The following is a 16,422-nucleotide window of genomic DNA, read 5'->3' as shown; positions in this document are numbered from 1 at the left end:
ATATATATATATATATGTATATGTATGTATGTATGTATGTACGTATATATATATATATATATATATATATATATATATATATATATATATATATATATATATATATATAAATATATATATATATATATACATATATATATATACTTTTGTGAGGTAAAAAAATGAAAAGGGGGGCTCTTGGATTTGCTCTAGCCCCAGGGCCCAATGTGTTCTTAATCCGGCCCTGCCGATACTTCATAGATTTGATTTCAATGAAGCTTATTTGTGTGTTTGTTAGGTTTTTTTTGTTTAGTTTTTTGCCTGTAGCAAGGATGAACACAAAAATCGTTTAACAGAAGGCTGTTCCAAGCCAAAAATATACAAACATTGTTGATAACCCTGCAAATCCAGACCTTATCTATTAATGATTAAGCATGGACATTTAAAGGATGAGTTATCATTGCGCTTACATGCATTCACAATTTCACACATTACATAGTGTGTGCACTGTAAGTTACCTTATGGAGTCACTCTTATGGCATTGCATTCGGATAACCTTTTACATAAAATAAGTAGTGGGCAGCATGGTGGTGCAGTAGGTAGCACAATCGCCTCACAGAAGGTCACTGGTTCAGTTTGCATTTATATGAGGAGTTTGCATGTTCTCCCTGTATCGACGTGGGTTTCCTCCGGGTGCTCCGGTTTCCCCCACAGTCCAAACACATGCGCCATAGGGCAATTGGGTAAGCTAAATTGGCCGTAGTGTATGTGTGTGAATGAGTGTGTATGGATGTTTCCCAGTGATGGATTGCAGCTGGAAGGGCATCCGCTGCGTAAAACATGTGCTGGATAAGTTGGCGGTTCATTCCGCTGTGGCGACCCCAGATTAATAAAGGCACTGTTACGAACCCCTCGTTCGAGTCGCAACATATAAGAGCTCAGATAATAAAATAATATACATGCAACTTATTTACTTTACATGAAACTTAATAGAACAACAAATCAAGGAACAAATGTCTAGGAATAACAAAGAAAATCACTAACTTTAACTACACATATAAATAATGCCAAACAAAACCTTAAGGTTGCAGAAATAAAGAGATGGTCTTGATACGAGGGTGGCCAAGTAGGCACACTGTCCCCCAGAAGCTAGCACATCACTCTTATTTATATGATCTAAACCAATTGGCGAGCAACCAGGCACCCAATCAGGATCTGCCACATCCAAACTGGAATCCTGGGGTCATCACTGGGACTAAGCTGAAAAGAAAATGAATTAATTAATTAACGAATGTTAATGTGTACCGTATTAATATCTAAATGTTAAGTTACATATAATGTATGTTCTACATATAATAATTATATGTTCCTTTTGTACTGTTGTGTATTGGATGTTTTTAGATATGATACTGGACCAACAGGAAGTGGCTGGTCATCTTGAAGACGATGTCAGGAAGAAGGTGAAGGAGGCTCTTCTAAAGCAGCACCATCATCAGAACCAGAAGAAACTGGCCAATCGGATCCCCATCGTCCGCTCTTTCGCTGACATCGGCAAGAAGCAGTCAGAGTCCAACTGCTTGGACAAAAACGGTACTCGATTACCATCATTCAGAATTCACAGAAGGTATTGGTGTTATTACTTGGTGACTCGCTCTGACCAGATCATTTGAATCAGTGAGTCTTTAACTGGTGACTCACTCTGACCTGATCATTTGAATCAGTGAATCTTTAACTGATGACTTGCTCTGACCAAATCATTTGAATCAGTGAGTGTTTAACTAGTGACTGGCTCTGACCAGATCATTTGAATTAGTGAGTCTTTAACTGGGAACTCGCTCTGATCAGATTAATTGAATCAGTGAATCTTCAACTAATGACTCACTAACGACCAAATTGTTTAAATTGTGAGTCTTTAACTTGTCACCCGCTCTGACCATATCATTTGAATCAGTAAGTCTTTAACTGGGGACTCGCTCTGATTAGATAATTTGAATCAGTGAGCCTTTAACTGGGGACTCGCTCTGATTAGATCATTTGAATCAGTGATTCTTTAACTGGGAACTTGCTCTGACCAGATCATTTGAATCGTTGAGTCTTTAACTAGTGACACACTCTGAAAAAATCATTTGATTCAGAGAATGTTTAACTAGAGACTCACTCTTACCAGATTAATTGAATCAGTGAATCTTCAACTAATGACTCACCAATGACCAAATTGTTTAAATCTGTGAGTCTTTAACTTGTGACTCGATTTGACCAGATCATTTGAATTAGTGAGTCTTTAACTAGTGACTCACTCTGACCAAATCATTTGATTCAGAGAATGTTTAATTAGCGACTCACTCTGACCAGATTAATTGAATCAGTGAATCTTCAACTAATGACTCACTAATGACCAAATTGTTTAAATCGGTTAGTCTTTAACTTGTGACTCGATTTGACCAGATCATTTGAATTAGTGAGTCTTTAACTAGTGACTCACTCTGACCAAATCATTTGATTCAGAGAATGTTTAATTAGAGATTCACTCTGACCGGAATAACTGAATCAGTGAATCTTTAACTAATGACTCACTAATGACCAAATTGTTTAAACCGGTGAGTCTATAACTTGTGACTCGCTCTGACCAGATCATTTGAATCATTGAGTCTTTAACTGGTGACTCACACTGACTGGGTCATTTGAATCAGTGAGTGTTTAACTAGTGACTTGCTTTGACCAAATAACTTGAATCAGTCTTTTACTAGAGGTTCACTCTAACCAGATTAATTGAATCAGTGAACCTTTAACTAATGACTCACTTTGACCAGATCATTTGAATTAGTGAGTCTTTAACTGGAGACTCACTCTGACCAAATCATTTGAATTAGTGAGTCTTTAACTGGTGACTCACTCTGACCAGATCGTTTAAATCATTTGAATCATTGAGTCTTTAAATGGTTGCTCATTGACCTGTTCATTAAAATCAGTGAATCAATAATTGGTGACTCACTCTCACCAGACCTTATGAAACATCTACTTATCCACCATTTCACAGTTTCAGTTTCTCCTTTTTCTCTGTGTGTGTCTGTGTGTGTGTGTATGCGTGTGTGCGCACGTGTGTGTGTGTGTGTGTGTGTGTGTGTGTCTGCCAGGCACCTCATCTCATCTCTTTAAGTCTCCAGTGTGTGGTGCTGATGATATCCAGGGCTCATGCTGTTCTCCATGCTGTTGGTCCAGTGTCTCCATCACCTCACCTGTCCATCCTCCATTCTCCTCCTCCACCCTCCATCAGTCCCAGAAAAACTCCTTCAGCCAGGACAGAGGCTCCGCCTTGGATGCAGGCAACTTTTCACTTCAGAGACTTTCCCTTCTGCTGTAGCGCTTCCTAAAACATCCCGTGTGAAGGTGGATATCTCAGCAGATAGGGTGCACGATGCAAAAAAGCAAAAAAATGCATTAAAATAGCGAAGAAATGTGAATAGCTAAATACTGTTAGTATGCTTGACTCTCTGAGAAGATAACAATATCAACCCATATAGAAATCTTATACATGGAAATTACATATATAATATTCAAGATCATAAATTTTACATATATAAAATACATGTCAAAAATGCAATATATATATATATATATATATATATATATATATATATATATATATATATATATATATATATATATATATATATATATATATACACACACACACATACTAACATACTTTAGAAAGTATTTGTAGCGCTTAACTTTTTCCACATTTTTTTATGTTACAGTCTTATTCCAAAATGGATTAAATTCATTTATTCCCTCAAAATTCTCCACACAATCTCCCATAATGACAATGTGAAAAAAAGAGTTTTTGAAATTGTTACACATTTATTAAAAATAAAAAAAGCTGAAAAGATCACATGTACATCAGTATTCACAGCCTTTGCTCAACACTTTGTTGATGCACCTTTGGCAGCAATTACAGCCTCAAGTCTGTTTGAATATGAGCTTGGCACACGCTTGGTACATCCGTCTTTGGGAATTTTTGCCTATTCCTCTTTGCAGTACCTTTTAAGCTCTATCAGGTTGGATGGAAAGTGATGGTGTACAGCCTTTTACAGATCTCTCCAGAGATGTTCAATAAGATTTAGGTCTGGGCTCTGGCTGGGCCATTCAAGAACATCCATCAAGTTTTTGTGAAGCCACTCCATTGATATCTTGGCAGTGTGCTTTGGATCATTGTCCTGCTGGAAGATGAACCGTCGCCCCAGTCTGAGGTTAAGAGCACTCTGAAGCAGGTTTTCATATATAGGTTAATTTGATCATTTTCAATTGTAATTTTTGTTTTATTTCTTTTAAAATCATTATCCATTTGATAAACAAACAGGTCAGTATTGTATTAGCTTTATTTTTTGTTCCTTTATAATAATTTCAGCACATTACACCTTCTAAATACACTTTACCTCACCTAAAAAATTCAAGAGAGCATAAAAAAACTCAAATACAAGCTATGAACTGCATTCAAAACAGTTTCTTTTATAGTTGTTCGTTGCCTCTTAGTATTTGTACGAGTAGATAAGGTGTGTTATTTTGCAGATAAATGGCATATTGTACCGAAACGAAGGTGAAGGCTACTCTGAATATTCATCACCTTTATACAGGGCTTATGTTTAGGAAGTTTGCCAGCTTCCCACACGCTAACGCTAACACATAAAGTGTACCAGACCCCTTCGTTCAGCGCTCAGATCGTCATTAGTACACTAATTCATGCAGCGCTGAGCCAAAGCTGCATTAAAACAGCAGCGAGCATGACTAATAAACACAAATCTGTTCATCTGATGCTCTCTTAACCGCAGGCTCTGGTGGGCTTTATGTGCTGAACGCTGTAGACTTTAGTGCTGTAGTGCTTTTAGTGCAGCTCAACTGATTCCTTCAGCAGATGAAGTGATGCTTGCTGATTTATTGACTCGTTTACATACAATTCTGAAGGTTTTGAACAAATGGAGGATGAGTTAATGATGGCAGAATTGACATTTTGGGGTGAACTGTCCATTTTCAATGTGATCCCGCTTTCCCTTGTGAAGCCAATACGGAAGTAACTGAAGCTGCAATTCATCGACTGGCCTTTGGGGGCTGGCTCCAGGAACTCCAGATGTTCACTGACTGCAATAGTAAATTGGTCAATTTTACAGCTGATAAAAACATGTTTACAGTCTGGTACAAAAGACGGTTTTGGTGCAAATAGCTAATATTACCATTCATGACAACTGTGAGGAAGTGAATTTTTGTATAACTCATCCGCTTTGTTTTTATTAAGATATATTAAGTCTGCATAATTAAGGGCGTGGTCACTTGAGTGACAGCTACAGTAGGTCTCGCTGGTCGCCATCTTGTCACCTTAGCTGATTAGCCGCTAATCTCTGCATATACATCATATTTTCATTTTGTTTTATGTGGCTTAACACATTCAATTGCTTTTGGGAATAATAATTTTCAGATGATATGACATGCTGTATGCACTTTACTGTGCTCACAAACCATTCAAGTGCCCTCCATTTCCCATCATTTATCATTTATAATGATCTTTAGAGCTGTAATGCACTCCAGAATCTGACAGATTGATTAACTGTTAGCTCTAGAACAGTCATCTGAAGTGTTGTCATGCAGTGTTATGCCTAGATTTCATCAGTAGTACGGATGTAACAATATTGTAAATACCGTCATACCGCAATATCGATTTCTTTCAATATTATCGTGGGTGTGACTCAATAAAATCATAGGTCTTTTGGTGAAAATACAAGTCGGGGAATACGACTAACATGATGGGGATTCTTTTAGTCAAGGGGACAGCAGAACACAGCACACTGCTCAGATTGATGGAGACATTAGCCCCTTTCACACATACAGACCTTTCTGGAAAATTGCCGGCAATTTTCCGGAAAGGTTGTATGTGTGAACAGGTCCTTTTTGAAAATACCGGTAAATTCGTTCTGGCTATTTTCCGGAAAGAGAAGTTGTAACATTACCGGTAATTTGCAGGAATGCTGCGCTGTGTGAATGCAGAAGGAAGATTGCCGTAATAAGCACGTGCACGTCTAGAACGTGCTGATGTGAAACGTCTGCTTTAGCCAATCACAACAGTCAGACGCGTTTATGTCCGCGCGGTTTGTGAGAATAAAAGCCTTTGAATATTTTTCCAGACACATTTAGCTGCTAGAAGTTAGTCAGATCACGTTTATATGTTCTTCTTAATGCCAACTATGTAAATAATCATCAATGAGATGCTCATGATAAGCCGTTGTTGGTTTACCTTCAAGCTTTGCGTGTGCCTGCGAAACAGCCTGTGAGCGCCTGCACACGCACATATTATGAACATCTCGACATGCGAAAGTGATCCTGCGAAAGTTGTTCACAATATTGATCATCCACAGAGTTTGTAATGTAGTCAAATGTTTACAAATACAAGCGCAGCCGTTTAAAGCTCATTTGTGGTGAATGATGTCAGAATTTACCGGTATTTTGGAATGGATGTGTGAATGCTCTTTTCCCGAAAATTTCCGTAACGTCCTCGTCTGTGTGAACAGCGCTTTTTTCAATATACCGGTAAAGTCGTTCCGGAAATTTTCCAGATATTTACCGGTATCACTGTGTGAAAGGGGCTATTGACTTGTACCACCAAGAGACCTCTATCTCACTCATGGCTTGTCTTTTCGAGTGGTGTTTTTTTTTTACATGGTTTAATATTTTTTGTTATTAAAATTGAATAATTTAAGTTCCTGTTTGAAAGTTTACAGATAGATAATTTGTATGTCATTGATCTGTTCAGTGTTGAGATAACCTGAACATTCTAGCTCTTTTTGGAGTCTCTTCAATAGTTTTGTTTTTCCTTTAAATGATTCAATAAATACCGTACCGTGCCATTCATACCGAGGTATTACCGTATCGTGAAATTTTGATACCTTTACATCCCTAATCAACAGCCTTGCATTTACCAACATATTTTATTTGACTATATTTGAAGTGTTTGGAAGTAATTCACATTTTCCTCCTGTAAAAAAACAATGTTTAGTAGCTCAGTGTATTATTACAGTGTTTTTAAAAGTCTAAACACTTTATTAATATAGGATACAACCAAGCACATGTGTTAAGGACACAAACGAGTTGCAGATAATGAAGTATTAAGCGTTTCTCCCAAAGAAAAGCCTGTCTAAGCAAAATGCTAGCAGGTGTCTATAGCTCCGCTCATGCTCCGCCTCTTTACCCTTGTTTGGTTTCCCCCAGTCAGTGTGATGACACATAAACAAAATGGCGACGGTTGGCCGCGCCTACTTGTAGCTTCATTTGTGCTCTTCAGAAACCTATGAGTGACTTAACAGATACTACATCTATATCTTTTACAGTCTATGATTAAAACTAGGGCTGCATGATATTAGAAAGACTAAATATATTCCTCCTGTGAATTTTGTTTTCTTTTTCAAATATTCCCCAAATGATGTTTAACAGAGCAAGGATTTTTTAAACAGTATTACAGTAGTACTGTAGTTCCTGGTCAACTACAATCCAGCTCAACATTGCAGACTTATTGTCCAGCACTAGTTCAGTGAAGTTTATTTATAAACTAATTTTGAGTGAATCACATGCTTATGATTGCTTGCAGCCGGTCCCGCATTATTCAATTTATGATCCACCAATCAGATGATTCCTTAGCCACTATAAATACCCTAAGTTCCATACAGCAGCCATCTTCATTTTGAAGAACCCCTACTTTTACCCCTACTCCTCCTTTTCTAGATGGGTGGCACAGTGACCCAGTGGTTAGCACTGTTACCTCAGCAAGAACATTACTGGTTCTAGTCCTTACCAAGCTAGCAGGAGTTTCTGTGAACAGTTTACACATTTTCCCCATGCTTACGTGGGTTTCCCCCAGGTTCCTAGGTTTCGGCACCATAGACATACTCCTAGTAAAGAGTTATCTCTTAAGAGCAATCACTATCTGTTCATTAGCTACTACAGCAGGGGAGTTCTCGAGATCTACCTGAGCTCAAACTCCCCTCTCGCCTTGCAAACGGGAGGGAGCCCCAGGCTCGAGAATCTTATGAGCTCAGGGCTCTCTCCCAGGACAGCATGCCAAACAAGCGTTATAATCAGGCATCAGCTAAGTGTGAACTCTTAAAACCATAGACTGTAAAAAAATATGGACTGAGTATCCGTGATGTCACCCAAAGGTTTCTAAAGAGCACAAAAGAAGCTACCTGTAGTCATGGCATGACCAGTGCCATTTTGTTCGCGCGTCATCGACCCGACTGGGGGAAACCAAACAAGAGCAAAAAGGCAAGCATGAGCGGAGCTACAGACACCTGCTAGCATTTTGATTAGACAGGCTTTTCATTGGGAGAAACGCTTAATACTTCATTATCTGCAACTCGTTTGTGTTCTGACCACATGTGCTTGGTTGTATACTATATTAATAAAGTGTTTAGTCTTTTAAAAACACTGCTGTTCTAATGACGTTTTTTACAGAATTACTTCCAAACACTTCAAATATAGTCTGTGTTAGTAAATGCAAGGCTATTGATGAAATCTAGGCATAACACTGCATGAGAACATTTCAGATGAAATCTGTTCTAGAGCCTACAGCTAATCAATCTGGCAGATTCTGGAGTGCATTACAGCTCTAAAGAACATTATAAATGACAAATACATTTATAGATTTGATATATAAGTATATAGTTTCAGTCACCTGGGAAATGGAGGCCATGTGAATGGCTTGTGAGTACAATTAAGTGCACACAGCATGCCATATCATCTGATAATTGTAGGAAATAATTCCAAAAGGCAACTGACTGTGTAAAGCCATAAAACAAAACAAAAATTCGATGAATATGCCGAGCTCAGCGGCTAATCAGCTGGAATCAGCTGAGGTGAAGTGACGGCGATCAGCAAGACTTAGCTGTCACTCAATTAGCCAAACCCCTAATTATCCAGACTAAATATGACTCAATATAAATGAAACGAATGAGTTATTAAGAATTCACCCCCTCACATGGAGGGTAATATAAGCTATATAAACCAAAATATTGTTATGTACCAGGCTGTAAACATATGTTTTTCTGCTGTGAAGTTGGCCATTTTAACACTGGGGTCAATAGAAATCTGCTCTATTATGAAGCCAGGCTTAGCAGAATTTCCATGAATTGCAGTTTCACTTATGTCCGTATAAGCTTCACAAGAAAGAGCGGGAGGTTGTCGCTTGGTTCAAACACATCAGATATGTGGCCTTCATTTGAATCATTTCTCTCCTGCAAATCCATAAACCTCAATCATTCAGTCTGCTACATCAGAAATATGAAAATACATAATGCTTATGCGGCGTTTCAATCATGGGCTGAGCAACACTGGTTTGCATTGGCATTGTATTGATTGATTGATTGTTTCTGTGTTTGCAGGTCAGACGATTTCACCTCAGACTCAGCCAATGAACATTGAAGTCAAGCACGACGTGAGTCGGGAAAACAGTACTGTGGATTTCAGCAAGGTAAAAACGCAGAATTGAAATACACTTAAAGGGGGCCTATTATACACAAATCACTTTTATAAGGGGTTTAAACACAGTTGTGTGATAGCGGTGTGTGAATATAACCAGCATCTAACGGTACAAATGTATTCATTTTGTTTTCTATAGTCACACTTGATAACAATCTGCAGAAACGCTTTGATTGACATTCTCCCTTTGTATGTGTGATCAGAGAGGGAAAGCCCCGCCCAATAGTGACCATCTCTACTTCATTAGCATAGAATGTTAGGGCTCTATTTAGATCCCTGCTGAAAAATCCAGCTTAAACCAGCCTAGGCTGGTTGGCTGGTTTTAGCTGGTTGACCAGCCTGGTTTTAGAGGGGTTTTGGCCATTTCCAGGCTGGTTTCCAGCCATTTCCGGCCTGGTCTTAGCTGGTCAGGCTGGAAAATGACCAGCCAAATCCAGCTTAAACCAGCTTGACCAGCCTGGTTTAAGCTGGATATAGCTGGTTTTGGCTGGACTCCCAGCTTGGCTAGGCTGGTCAAGCTGGTTTTAGCTGGTCATCTCCCAGCCTGAACAGCTAAGACCAGGCTGGAAATGGCTGGAAACCAGGCTGGTTTTAGAAGGGTTTTGGTCGACCAGCTAAAACCAGCCAACCAGCCTAGGCTGGTTTAAGTTGTATTTTTCAGCAGGGGATTCATGTGCAAAGTGCAAAGCGCAGGGCGCAAATCCATTAAGGGCATGTCAGAATCCACTTTTGCCAATATAAGGACGGAAAAATCCGCTTTGCGCCTTGGCGCATGGTCTAAAAGGGTTGAGCTTATTTTCTTCGCTCTTGTGGATAGAAAACCTTGTACGCACAGACATCCATTAGCCTATAAATAATTAATTTCAATTGTAAAGCGCAAAGATTTGTTTCAAAACTATTTCTAAATTCATTTCTAATTTCCAGCTAACGAATAAATGAACAATAATAACGAAGTGTGGTCAAAAAACTGAGTTATATCCAAATACACATGCTGTGCCAACAAATGCACATTAAAAAGTCTTTTCTTCTCTTCTTTCTTTAATCTAAACCACACATTTACTCTTAACATTTTTCACCACATGTGCTGAAGTTTCTATTAAACTAATGAACATTCAGTGCAGAAAGTCTGCCGCACAGTACAGCACATGGAGCTCTGCTGATTTTCTCTGAATCGTCCTGTTCTGCTGCCAGTCTGTTCTGGGAAAGGGATTATGCTTTAAACACATTGTGGCTGAAAACCTCTTTACCTGATATTAGACTGTTCTGTTTCCTGTTTAAGTAGGTATTATGCTTGTGATCCCCTGCACAGATGAGATGCGGCACTGTCAGGGTGCGCATATGTCATGATGAAATGCTGCAATAAAAGAGAGTATCATATTATGAAATCTTACACAACACATGGCCTTTTGCATTACGCAAATGTACATAATCTCCCATACATACTTTTGACCTTCGGCCCTAAACCTATATGTGTCTGAAAACACTTTTCCATAGCAACCCATGAGATTTATGGATTTGTGTTTTTACGCAGTTATATATTCTATATTCATCTGAAAGTTAAATCTCAGAATCCTGGATTTGGATGGGTTGCATATGTAACCCCGCTCCGAGCTGGTATCGAACCGGCGACCTTCTGCATGGAGTCGGTTGCTCTAACAAGGAGGCTAAAGGCCATGGCCTCTAGCGTCTGTCGCTAGAGCACCTTTAGAGGTCAGAGGAGTGAGGTTTACCTGCACAGCACTTCACTAGTTGGCCTCTGCTACAAATAAATATGACATTTTCTTATGGATTGTTTTAGTATATATTTTTTTATTTTTAGTCATCATCATGCCTGGGCTCTCTCAAAAAGGCACAGGATCACAGGAGTTATCAAACATGTAGATTTGTTGATTAACACTCACACGAAGGACATAGAAAACACAGGAAACTCGGGAACGACATGGGGTGGCTACAGTGCAAAATCAAGAATGCCAGACAATGACCAAACAACACAGAGGACTATAAATGCACAGGACATGATGACTATAATGACACACAGGGGATGAACACAAATGGCGGAAAACGGAGCAAAGGAGCACATGGGGAAGGTCACATGATGAAAACACAGGGGCCTTAAGCTGCGGTCACACTAGAGCAGGGGTGGCCAACCCTGTTCCTGGAGAACCACCTTCCTGCAGATTTCAGTTGCAACCCATATCAAACACACCTGAACCAATTAATTAAGACCTGAACACTACGTGATAATTACAAGCCGGTGTGTTTGATATGGGTTGCAACTGAAATCTGTAGGAAGGTGGCTCTCCAGGAACAGGGTTGGCCACCCCTGCACTAGAGTTTGTGTGCAAAATTCTGTCGTACGGCGCTGCGAAAAGGGCCGGGATTAAATAAGATGATTGAACATTTAAAAAAGCAAGCGATTGCTCCATATTTTCAATATCTGTCCAGAGAGGTCATGTTTTGATCCACGATTGGCCTCTTGCAGTCAAGTGATGCGATTTCGCTAGTCAGAGTTTACCAAGCTTGAACTTTCAAACGCAGCGATCTGCGAAACTTGATGAACGAGCTTGCGTCATTTAACAGTCATTTATTTCTGTGTTTTGGTCTCTTTTATTAGTTTACATTTTTTTAAAGTATACTTTCAGTTCAATTGGTATGTTGTGGCAACTATCTATCAACGCATGCTTTGGTTTGTGGGAGGATGGAGCTAAACTGACCCAAGGCCAGAGAACATGGCTGCTTCTGAACCACTGAGCCCTCAGTCTGATATTGTCCACCATGGTCTGTGCATAAAGCTCCACAGTTTCCTTGGTCACTGGGAGACTCATGTTAGGGTATTTGCCATCTTTAGGGGGTTCTGGAAACAAGGCAACACCATTCCAGTAAAACCCAGACCTAGATAAAACAAACGTTAATATTAAAAACCTTCTCAAACATTGTGTTTAAATGCTTTTTCTTAGCATTATTCAATTCCAGTTTATTTGTGAAGCGCTTTTATCAGTAATTATTGTTTCTAAGCAGCTTACAAAAGGTGCACATTATTGCATTACAATCAAATTCAGAAAAAGTTAAGGTTATTATTTACCATAACTTATATTAGTCACTAATGATTTTAACTAATTAACTAGTAACTAATAGCTTTTAACAATTAAACTTATTATATATAAACATACTGAGCGGCCAGTTTATCAGGTACTAGTACCGGGTTGGACCCCCTTTTGCCTTCAGAACTGCCTTAATCCTTCGTGGCATAGATACAACAAGAACTGGAAATATTCCTCAGAGATTTTGCTCCATATTGACATAATACCATCACAGAGTTGCTGCAGATTTGTCGTCTGCACATCCATGATGCCAATCTCCTTTTCCACCACATCCCAAAGGTGCTCTATTGGATTGAGATCTGGTGACTGTGGAGGTCATTTGAGTACAGTGATCTCATTGTCATGTTCAGGAAACCAGTTTGAGATGATTCACGCTTTATGGAATGGTGCATTATCATGCTGGAAGTAGCCATCAGAAGATGGTACATTGTGGTCATAAAGGGATGGACATGGTCAGCAACAATTCCCAGGTAGGCTGTGGCGTTGACTCGATGCTCAATTGGTACTAATGGGCACAAAGTGTGCCAAGAAAATATCCCCCACACCATTACACCACCACCACCACCAGCCTGAACTATTGATACAAGGCAAGACGGATCCATGCTTTCATGTTGTTGATGCCAAATTCTGATCCGACCATCCGAATGTTGCAGCAGAAATGGAGACTCATCAGAGCAGGCAACGTTTTTCCAATGTTCTATTGTCTAATTTTGGTGAGCCTGTGTAAATTGTAGCCTCAGTTTCCTGTTCTTATCTGACAGGAGTGGCACCCGGTGTGGTCTTCTGCTGCTGTAGCCCATCTGCTTCAAGGTTGAACGTATTGTGTGTTCAGAGATGCTCTTCTGCAGACCTCCGTTGTAACGAGTGCTTATTTGAGTAGCTGTTGCCTTTCTATCAGCTGGATCAGTCTGGCCATTCTCCTCTGACCTCAGGCATCAACAAGGCATTCGTGCCCACAGAACTGCCGCTCACTGGATATTTTCTCTTTTTCAGACCATTCTCAGTAAACCTAGATATAGTTGTGCGTGAAAATCCCAGTAGATCAGCAGTTTCTGAAATACTCAGACCAGCCCGTCTGGCACCAACAACCATGTCACGTTCAAAGTCACTTAAATCACCTTTCTTCTCCATTCTGATGCTCGCTTTGAACTGCAGCAGATCGTCTTGATCATGCTTGTTTCTCATTATGCATTCTTTAGTGATCTTGTGTTCTCGTGTAACGTCATCATCAGCTGCCAAAGTTCAGTTCAGATACTCAAGACCACAAGAACAGAGGACGCGTGAAACTTCCCGGATGTGTTCTTGATATCGAGGATGCACTGATGCAGACTTGAGCACCGAACTTGCTCTAGAACTCCTAGAAGTCATTGTGACTGGAGGCAAGAAGTGTAGCAGTTTATATAAGTTTATTATTAAAGTTCAGAGATTGAACTTATTTACCTCAGGAGTTTCCCTAAATTAAACGGTAAAAGTAAACATTACCATGAAAATCCTGATAAAGGAATAAACACATTAAGGGTGTTTATTTGCTGAAATCGATATTAAAATCTGTTTTATTTATATTGCACAATGTGCATTTGTAAAGTCTTTATGCAGAGTATATATTTTGAAAAGGGGAAAAACAATAAATCAATGTATGAATGCTGTAATATTTACATAATTTTCCATTAAAAATGGTTAAAGGTCATGTGACGATCAGGAAGAATGCAGCATCTCATTTCTCACAGGAGGGGTTCTGTGTTTTCGTGGTCTCCCGAGTTCGTTCTTCCGTGGTGACCTGGCAAGACCGGTCTTCACAAGAACACAAGTCTGTTCTCTGCGTTCTTGGAATTGAGAAACAGCACATGTCTACATGCCGAAATGCATTGAGTTGCTGCCATGTGATTGGCTGATTACAAATTTGCGTTAAAAAGCAGTTCGACACCTAATAAAGTGATTAGTGAGTGTAGTTATAGAGTTGATGTCCATGTGTGTGTACATCATGTTTAATGAAGTTTGTTTCATTTATTCTGACTCTTGCGTCATTGTGTTTTTACAGATAGACCTGCACTTCATGAAGAAGATTCCTCCAGGAGCAGAGGCCTCTAATGTCCTGGTGGGAGAGCTGGAGTTTCTGGACCGGCCTGTGGTGGCGTTTGTCCGTCTCTCTCCTGCTGTGCTGCTCAATGGACTGGCAGAGGTGCCCATTACCACCAGGTGAACACACAACTAGAGGATTGAGGTCACATGAACATGGGTATTTTTAAAACCGCACTTTTTTCTACACGGTTTCACTGTTTGTCCACACAAAAATGGAGTATCGGGTGACTCAAACCAAAACTTTCTAAAAGATGTAGACCAAAGTGAAGATTTTCAAAAAACTCTGGGTAGAGTGTGGTCATGAGGACACTATAACAGGTTTTTGTCCTTTCTGATTGGCCAACATGGCTGTGTTCAAAATAAATGAGGAAGATGCGAATAAGGGCAAAATTCAAGACACTGCTCACTGCAGAGCCACTTTGGCTCCAATGAGGGGGGGCTTGAGATCCAACTCCTCTTCCTATAAGCTGTTTTAATGCGTACACCTGCCCCACCCCTAACCTCAACCCCCAGTGACATCACTTGTAGATGAAGTGTAAGGAAGGAGGAGCTGGAGCTCAAGCTCCCCTTGCTGGAGCTTAACTCTGCCCAAGTGGCTCTGCAGTGACTACCACTTGCAAATTTCTAAATTTCGTGGCAATGCATTGTTAATGCACCTCTGTTATCACATTTACATTGACTTGTATGCAATTTACTCACAAAAATATTTGGATTCTGCCGTACTAATGTCAAGAGCAAACCTACAACCTTAATTTAGGACGTGGTGTAAAACTGGATCTACGTTGCATCTGGAGAGTATTGATAGCGCTTCACTTTTTCAACATTTTTTAATGTTACAGCCTTATTCCAAAACGGATTAAATTCATTGGTTTTCTCAACAGTCCACACACAACACCCCATAATGACAATGTGAAAAAAGAGTTTTTGAAATTGTTGCAAATTTATTAAAAATAAAAAGCTGAAAAATCACATCTAAATCAGTATTCACAGCCTTTGCCGTGAAGCTCTAAATTGAGCTCAGGTATATTCTGTTTCCACTGATCATTCTTGAGATGTTTCAGTAGCTTCATTAGAGTTCACCTGTGGTCAATTCAGTTGATTGGACATGATCTAAAAAGGCATACACCTGTCTATATAAGAGCCCAGGGTTGACAGTGCATGTGAAAGCACAAACCAAAGACCAAGACAAAGGAATTGACTGTAGACCTCCGAGACAGGACTACAGATAGTTACAGATGTTACGTTTGGAGAAAACCAGGCACCGCTCATCACCAGGCTAATAGCATCCCTACAGTGAAGCATGGTGGTGGCAGCCGCAGCATCATGCTGTGAGGATGTTTTTCAGCAGCAGGAACTGGAAGACTAGTCAGGATAGAGGGAAAGATGAATGCAGCAATGCACAGAGACATCCTGAATGAAAACCTGCTTCAGAGTGCTCTTGACCTCAGACTGGGGCGACGGTTCATCTTCCAGCAGGACAATGACCCAAAGCACACCGCCAAAACATCAATGGAGTGGCTTCACAACAACTTGGTGAACGTCCTTGAGTGGCCCAGCCAGAGGCCAGACCTAAATTCTATTGAAGATCTCTGAGAGATCTGAAAATGGCTGTACACTCTCATTTCCCATCTAACCTGATAGAGCTTGAGAGGTACTGCAAAGAGTGCATCAACACAGTATTGAGTAAAGGCTGTGAATACTGATGTACATGTGATTTTTCAGGGGGGGGGGGGGGGGGGTTTCTATA

At 39.9% G+C, this 16,422-nt stretch overlaps 2 protein-coding genes across 9 annotated transcripts in view; one reads left to right on the top strand and one right to left on the bottom strand.

Moving 5' to 3' along the window:
- Positions 1-6,399, bottom strand: part of rbms1b (RNA binding motif, single stranded interacting protein 1b) — a 447,127-nt gene extending 440,728 nt beyond the window's left edge. Inside the window, exon 1 of the mRNA XM_073913292.1 lies at positions 5,837-6,399. The gene's annotated coding sequence lies outside the window, so the exon portion shown is untranslated. The remainder of the gene's footprint in view (positions 1-5,836) is intronic.
- Positions 1-16,422, top strand: part of slc4a10b (solute carrier family 4 member 10b) — a 155,411-nt gene that overhangs the window by 79,373 nt on the left and 59,616 nt on the right. For 4 of the 8 annotated variants that reach the window (XM_073913282.1, XM_073913281.1, XM_073913284.1 and 1 more), the window contains 4 exons: positions 1,381-1,569; positions 3,114-3,302; positions 9,399-9,487; positions 14,635-14,792. In XM_073913282.1, coding sequence (XP_073769383.1) covers positions 1,381-1,569; positions 3,114-3,302; positions 9,399-9,487; positions 14,635-14,792 — 625 coding nt within the window. The remainder of the gene's footprint in view (positions 1-1,380; positions 1,570-3,113; positions 3,303-9,398; positions 9,488-14,634; positions 14,793-16,422) is intronic. The other 4 variants (XM_017357854.4, XM_003199252.7, XM_073913285.1 and 1 more) reach the window with 1 other exon arrangement.

The sequence above is a fragment of the Danio rerio genome, chromosome 9 (genome assembly GCF_049306965.1).
Source record: "Danio rerio strain Tuebingen ecotype United States chromosome 9, GRCz12tu, whole genome shotgun sequence".
Classification (NCBI taxonomy): Eukaryota; Metazoa; Chordata; class Actinopteri; order Cypriniformes; family Danionidae; genus Danio; species Danio rerio.
Note: the sequence above shows the minus strand (reverse complement) of the source record. Positions and strands in the feature narration are given on the sequence as shown.